General features: G+C 31.9%; 1 protein-coding gene across 3 annotated transcripts in view; it reads right to left on the reverse strand.

Moving 5' to 3' along the window:
* The window catches only part of LOC127705059 (DENN domain-containing protein 2C-like), a 43,730-nt gene extending 35,805 nt beyond the window's left edge, over positions 1 to 7,925 (reverse strand). For all 3 annotated transcript variants that reach the window (XM_052209332.1, XM_052209331.1, XM_052209330.1), the window contains exons 1-2: positions 7,807 to 7,925; positions 1,954 to 3,483 (exon numbers count right to left, since the gene is read on the reverse strand). In XM_052209332.1, the coding sequence (XP_052065292.1) occupies positions 1,954 to 3,384 (1,431 nt within the window). In that variant the 5' untranslated portion in view covers positions 3,385 to 3,483; positions 7,807 to 7,925. The remainder of the gene's footprint in view (positions 1 to 1,953; positions 3,484 to 7,806) is intronic.
* Positions 7,926 to 7,934: the final 9 nt, after the last annotated feature.

Consider the following 7,934-nt stretch of genomic DNA (forward strand, 5'->3'; position numbering starts at 1 on the left):
ATCGATAAAATATCAATAATGTTTCATTTTCTTTTTAATAACTACTTATTAGCCAGTTAATGCGTTACTTGAAAGTTTAATCATAAAAGGATTTTCTTGCAATTGAAATCACTAAACTCTACAACAAATTGCTAAAAGGAAAAGATATATAATAAAGTGACTTTTTGGGTCCTTTGAATTGGAAAATAAAATTTTCTTCATTATATTCTATCAGAAATAAGTATTCATATTTTTGAATCGTGTGTCTTTCATATTTGCTTTAGACATTGTGGGGGCATGCAACTTCTTGCATGATATGCAAAACTGCAAAAAATAGCTTAAGTTTTGAGATCTTTTGATTAACAGTCAAGTACATAATCCATTATAGAGTTATTACAGAATAGATCTGGGAGTTGTTATTATGAAAGAAATGTTCATGTTATCTGCTAGTTTTTTGTCAACCTATAGTAACATATGTCTGCTAGTGCTATGCCTTTATAAAGTCATGAAAGTATCATGTTAAATCAAACTGTCTAGACAAAAGTTCTGAAATAATGCATGATTATATAACAAAATTATACAAGTTTGGTACAATGTATCAGTGATTTACAATGAATAATTTCTGTATTATCATATAAGGTTTTATTACAGATAACTTGTTCTATGTATGTTTGACACCAATTCATTTCAAAAGTCTTGCACAGAAACTTTAAGTTTTTGCTAAAAAATGTTTTTCTTAATTTCATTCTATAATATATATTGAATATTGCCAGCATGCATGTTCTCTTAATAATCTTTTTATTTGAAAATAATTTAATGAAAAATCACTCAAATTCAGTGTTTTAACTTCTCAAAACCTGTCAAATTAGTTTTAACAGAAACATTGAAACAAAAATATAGCTAATTCATGAAACAAGAAATTGAAAATTAGACATGTTAGACAGAAATTAGTCCTTTTAACAATATCATATTACTGGAATAACAACTGAGTGCTAATACAGGTGACATTGTTTTGCTTTATAAATGATAGGTATTTTTACAGCTGAAGCCAACTTATTAAAGAAAGAGGAGATAACTCATGATTTTTTCTACTGTACATTAACAACTGCTAAAAACATTTTGTAATAACTTTATAGGCAAAAAATGATAGCTAGACTGATAAATATTTAGATAAGGGCCAGATCCGTACCCAAAAAGATATTTATACAAAGATTTCGTTGTCATGGTTGTGGTTACATGTAAATCATCTTTTAGAATTTAATTAGGCTGACTGGTTCATATATAATTTGGTCCAAAACTATGAGTAAATGGCCATTTTTGACCAAGCATGTATAGGACATGAATAACTGACAAATTTTACTAAAATAAGCAATTTTGGTGATGAAATTTATTTCTTAAACTTTTCATTTGAATGAAATAAAAATTTCTTGGTTTACAGGTTTGTCCAAAATACAGAACTTTAAGTTATAAAAGTCTATACACCTTCCAAATCTATGCATAATTTTGCATTGCCTTGGTTTACAATGTACATGTCAATATAAAGTGCACCTTTGAAGCAACACTGATCATGCTGATTTAGAATATGACAGTGCAAATGAAGAAACATTGGAAAAAAAGAGCATTTTTCCATGTGTTTTTGTACACAAAAATAAGGATAGTAGAGGCCTAGGGGAGGAAGAACCTTTTTCGGGACGTCGGGATTAGACCTTCATTTTTGCAAGAATTCTGGATTGGGCCTTTATTTTCGTGGGAATTCGGGATTTACACCTATTGGGACTAGGGAATTAATGATTAATTTTATGGGATCCGGGAAAGCATACTTTATTTTTTCAAGTTCGGGATAACATCCCCTCCTACCGCCCCTCACAGTAGGCCTAGGCATAATTTACAATTTATATTCTATCAAAGCAGTTAAAGCAAATTATGATGGATTTACAATGTGTCAAGCTGTAATCCAAATTAGTTAAAACTTACCGCAGGTGTGGAAGCTGTTTGTTGAAGTCTTTTTTTATGTCTGTAGGGTATTGCATAACCTGATGGATCAACATAAACATCAAAATCTGTGTCATCCCTGAAGTTAACCTTAATAGGATCCACATAGATAGGATCGTCAAAAAAGCTGTCCCTTCTTAAACATTCAGCACTAAAACTTCTTTTTAAGCTGCCACTTCCTTCCAATAAATTATCTTCAGGTAAATCCCAATGTTTTATCTTACTCAGATCAAATTTTGTATTTTTTAAATCAAGTTCCTCATACAGAGGTGATACATTACCAGTGAGTGTTTCTCCTGCTGGTCTTTTTGGTATTTCTGGCTTTTCCCTCTTACAAAAGGAATTTGATTTCTGAGGGGTACTAGTTGCCACAGTATCTGGTTTGTCTCTGGGAGGTGGGGGTCTGTTTGGTCTAAGAGGTCGTTTTGAAACACTATCTTTATTTTCATTTTCAGATTTGTTAATTTTTTTATAAACTGGTGCATTTTGAATAAAATCATCTGGAACTGTTTCATAATGATGTTTCACTTTAAATTTTTCCTGAGATATTTGTTTGTCTTGTATGTTCAAATCTTTAAGTTTCATATAATCATCGTGAGCACCTGTCCGTGGAGGTTTTACAGGAGGAGGAGTTGGAACTGATGGTCCAGACTCCCAAACAGCACCATATTCATTATCACCATCATCCTGAGCTTGACTGGGAGGTCGAGAACGAGGTTTAACTGGTGGTGTTGGTTTCATATCCTTAGAGTCCACTTCAGAGCTAACTGGTCGAGATCTGGGTTTTGCAGTAGGTGTTCGTTTAAAGACATTATGGTCATCTTCTGTACCCTCTAATGAAGAACTGATACGTTGTGATCTTGTTCTAGCAATAGTAGTTGGTCGTAATGAGGAAACTGTAGACTGACCTGGTACATTAGTATCCTCAGTATTGTCTATGCTTTCAAACCTTTTTGTTCTTTCTGCAACAGAAACTGGCCTTGTTGGAGAGAACCTTGATACAGGATTCCGTCGCAGTGCTTCAGAGGCGATATCATTGTCTGAATGAACGGTTTTTAACTTTCCAGAAGACTGTGCATTACCCTCATTGAAATTCTGAACTAATTTACTGATTGCTGGAGATTCACTACTAGGTCTACGTTTATGTAAAATTTGTTCACGCGTTGATTTCAATTCCTCCTTTTCATTACTCCCATTCTGTGATGTCAATGCAGGTTTTGGGAGAGTCCTCTTTGGGCTTACATTGCTAGAATTTGACAAGGCAGATGATACTGGTCTAGGAATTTTCTTAGGACTAATTGGAGGTCTTGGGTTAGTACCTTCTGCAGTATTTTCAAATTTTTTACGAATATTTTCCATCTGACCAGCATCCAATTGACGAACACTTGTTTTGGGGTTCACATATTCAGACATACTTGATAATGTTTGCTATAAGAAAAAATTCCCATGTTGAAAATTTTTGCATTTCTCTCTTCTTTTTCATTTTCCTTTACAATTCTAAATATCTTGTATCTGAAATCAAAATAAAGACATTCCTTTAATAGTTTTCTGCAAAAGGAAGTGAATTTCAATTCATATGTATAATGTATATTTATCTCTTTAAAAAGACTCTTAAAAAGATGAAACAGTAAAGAAATGTCAGTTATGTATAAATATATGCAATTACTAGAGGAAATGAGAAAATTTATCATGTTTATACATGGTGTAACTCACCCAACTTCAATAAGCAAGATTGACAAAATTATGATAATAGAACATGATAGAAAGATGTAGTAAAAACCTTGATAAACAGTAATCCAACTTCTAAATATTTGATAAGGGTTCAACTGAAATGTGTCTCATCTGCATTTAGTGCTGTCAGTGTGAAAGTGTAATGTTGACTGCATAAACTAAGTCCATTTATCCATGTTATCAGTAAAATTAGGTAAAAAAGAAAAGAAAATTAGAAAGTTTGCTTTCTCTTACATGTCTTAATTATGAAGAAGCTTCTACCAAAGTTTCATAATAATTTCTATATAGGGGGGTGGTGGTTTTGGAGGCGCTTATTTTTCTATTTTACTTTCCATACATAACCACACAATTTGACCTGCCCCCACCCATACAAAAATAATTTAAGCGCCTTCCAACCCAACCCAACCCAACCCATATATTTTTTTCTGGAATAGCCTTCATAAAAAAAGTGTGTTTAAGTGTGACTGCAGTCAGCTTCTCCAGGTTCTCTTTGACTTATGAGTTATATCAAGAATTTTCAAAAAAGGGGGTCCTAAAGAAAAAGGAAACATTAGGAGTGGGACTTGTAAAAATTCTAGCCATTAATCATATATGAACTTCCATAAGGACCCCCTAAACTGCCGCTGTTTAACCTCTTCCAATGAATATGAAAATGTACAATATGATGTCATTAAATTTCCAAAGTGAGATAATCTAAAATCATCCCTCCCCCATTTCTTTAAATATTGATTCGACATATTTATACATATCAAATGACTCATTACAATAAATATGTGTATACAAATTTGAGGCAACATTTTTACATGTTTTTATAGAACAATGTGTAAGTAGATGAGGACCTTAAACATTCATGGGATTGCTGATTGCACACAATAATTTTTTTTTTATTGGTAATTGCTTTAAAACAGCCTACATTTCATAGCTCCTATAGTTTTTGAGATAGCATCCAAACACTGCATAAAAACAGTAAAAATAGATATTTCAGAGGCAAACACTCCAATACACTGTTACATTTCAACTTATCAAGATATACTTTTTCTGCAAACTTTTACAAGGCAATTGCAAGATCTATATAGATACATGTAATATAAGAATGAAACTCGGTTTTCCTCATTTTACTGTCATGACTGAAATTCTCTGTCCATTTATACATAAATTCAGTTTGACTACAATATTAGCATAAATTAAAAAAATTTAAAATGTACCTTTTCTTGCATTGTCCATTAAATTTTAGAGATAACTTTCAAAAATTACAGACAAAAGATTTATACTTTTTGGAGAATGTGGGCAATAAATATTATACATTTATAAAAAAAAAAATAAGATCATCTATCATGTCTATGTATAAATTTAATCAATGTATGTATGTTTATATGAAGCACCACTCCACCCAAACAAGAGCTGGGAGGGCACAGTGCAATTTGTGTCTACTTCCTTATAGGATAAATGAAGATGTGTCACTAACATAGTAGATACAACTAATATACAACAATCCCCAACAAAACACAAACACAACACCAGTGGAGAGTCCGGACACCAGGAAGTCTGATAGTATTGTGTAGGAAGGAAGCCATGAATCACAGGCTACTTTGATCAACCAAGGACTCAAAATACAAATACACTACAGCTTTCAAATTATCCTATATATATTATTATGCTTGAACTAGATTTATTGAACAAGATTATAATCACTTCTGTATATATGCACCAATATGTGGAGAAAAAAATTAAAAAAATGTATGTGTCTTTGATAGTATTCATTCAAAATTACATGTTATTTATATATGATTGTTTTAATCCATCTATTTTACAAATTTCCCTGATTGTGACAACCAAAATTGATGTAACCTGCATTATTGAAGGTTGAAAAAACAAAAGGGGTGTAATCTGGCTATAATAATGAATCAAATTGCCAGAATATATATGCAACATGTTAAATGTCGGCAATATATGAAAGAAAAAGAAGAATAACATCTACCACAGGGTTGTTTCATTGTATCTCAGCATAAACATAAATCAATCTCATAAGGCATTGTCACAATTATTAATGATTATATATATATTGTGCTAATAAGGAGCACATTCACAACGATTTATATTACATACGCTTATTGTAATAGCTTGATAACACATACATGTAGTATAATACCTCCACGCAATGTAGTTTATAAAATATACATGTACGTCTCATCATTGAGAAAATACATCTTTGTATATATTTGTCTTTGTTTTTTGTTTATTTTTGTATTCGTATTTTGTAAATGTCAGCTGGTATCATTCCAGTGTTCTCCCCAGGATTTTTGGATAGCACCAGGGTAACGCGTGTGGACTTCTTGGTGAAATATTTCATGCAATCAGTTGTGTCGCGTCGAATGATTCCTGTATTGGAATTTACACCAATAAAATTATTTGATTTGATTTGATTTAATTTTCAAGACACCAAAGAGGAATATTAAAGCTACCAAACCTAAATCAATTTTCCCAGTGAATAATCGAAATGCTGTGTTTTTTCATTCATTTGTGTTTTTCAATGGCTCCAGAAACACATAACCAGTCAAGGGTATAACTCTATAGGGTTATTAGAGAAAATATTATTACAGATAATTTCATGAGTTGTCTACTCTTTATTCCTTAAATTTTCTTAATCTGTAGCAACATATGTTTGTTATTTGTTAAATAAATCATAAATATTTTAAATTTTAGTGGGCACTTGGGAATTCTTTAAACTTTGCGCAGTAACTTAATACATAGCCTTGATAACTAATTTTCCAATTAAATCAATACATTTTTTATCAACCATGGTAAATCAATGAGACAAGGCTTTTAAGGGATAAACTTAGCTGTAATAACAAGGCTTAGTTATTACAGGCATGTAACTTATTATATGAGACATTTGGGAATTACTTGGAATCTTGAGCAGAACCTCATTACATGTACATGCTCTGATCATTATTTCTTACAATACATTACAATACATTGTGATTAAGCATGATATGTGTCTGAGCAAAGGCTTTGAAGTGATGTAGAGAAGCTGTAATAACACCCTTTAGTTATTACAGGCATCTTTTTTCTGGTGTACATACATGTAGGTGTACTATGCATGATTGGCAAAATATAAACTGTTGTCTTTTTCTATAGTTTAGTATACATAAAGACAATAATAATATCAATAGAACTTGCATACATTTTAACAAAACAAAGGATGTATATTGGCCCTTTGAAACATGTAACATACATATCTTATCACAGTTTTTGGATTTTTTAGTCCACATTAACAAATGTATGTTATGTTTCTCTAATAATCCTAGAGTTAAACCCTTTACTGATAACCTACAGTCATGACAGTCAAATTGAATGGTAGACACTCAATTTTATTTCTGTTCTCAGCGATAAGAAAAAATGACATCAACAACAGATATTAAGTAAAAGCTTGATTTTAAAAGGTGACCAATTTTAGGACGGAAGAATGACTAGTCAGTCCATCTCTATTAGCCAGAGGATCTTCTGTTAGGAGGATCAAATATATATTGTCAGTGTATCTCATGCTGCATGTTAGTCTTATAATATAAGACTTCGTAGGTCCATATCACGTGGTTCAGCATTGATAGTAAAATAAAATATCCGATAAAAAACATTGAATGCAAACGATATGGACCTACGAAGTCTAATATTATAGGACTAGCTGCATCCTCGAATTATAGGTTTTCATGCTAATTAGAATGCATTGTGACGTCACAATTTCCATTGAAAAAAGCATACATAGTACGAATTCATATGATGTACGAAAACATATGATCTGGCGATATGTTTATTTTTACTGTTTACTAATATTAGTAAATGACAATTCAAAAGAAAAATTTGTGCAGAACAGATGAAATAGATAAATTGTTGCTGATGCTTTGATCAATATGCAATGGACTTTGCAAGACTATTAAGTAATTCTGGGAAATGCCACCACAGAAGTGTTCACTGTTAGTCACTTATAGTATAATTTTCTAGTGAAACTGAACAGCTGAATTCCGGACTAGAAGCAGATGTCCATTTGCTCATTTTGTCAAAAGAGCTGACAAAATTCTTTGATGAGCATTGCAATTTCTATCATACCTTTGTCCTCATTTTGAATTCAGCACAACAAACTATCTTATAATGTGGTTATTTACATGGTTTCGCTTTACATTTACTATTCACTTCCTACACCGGGCAGCGCCATATTTTCTTATCTCGTTTCCGCT

This window comes from Mytilus californianus, unplaced genomic scaffold, assembly GCF_021869535.1.
Source record: "Mytilus californianus isolate M0D057914Y unplaced genomic scaffold, xbMytCali1.0.p SCAF_6, whole genome shotgun sequence".
NCBI classification, from domain to species: domain Eukaryota; kingdom Metazoa; phylum Mollusca; class Bivalvia; order Mytilida; family Mytilidae; genus Mytilus; species Mytilus californianus.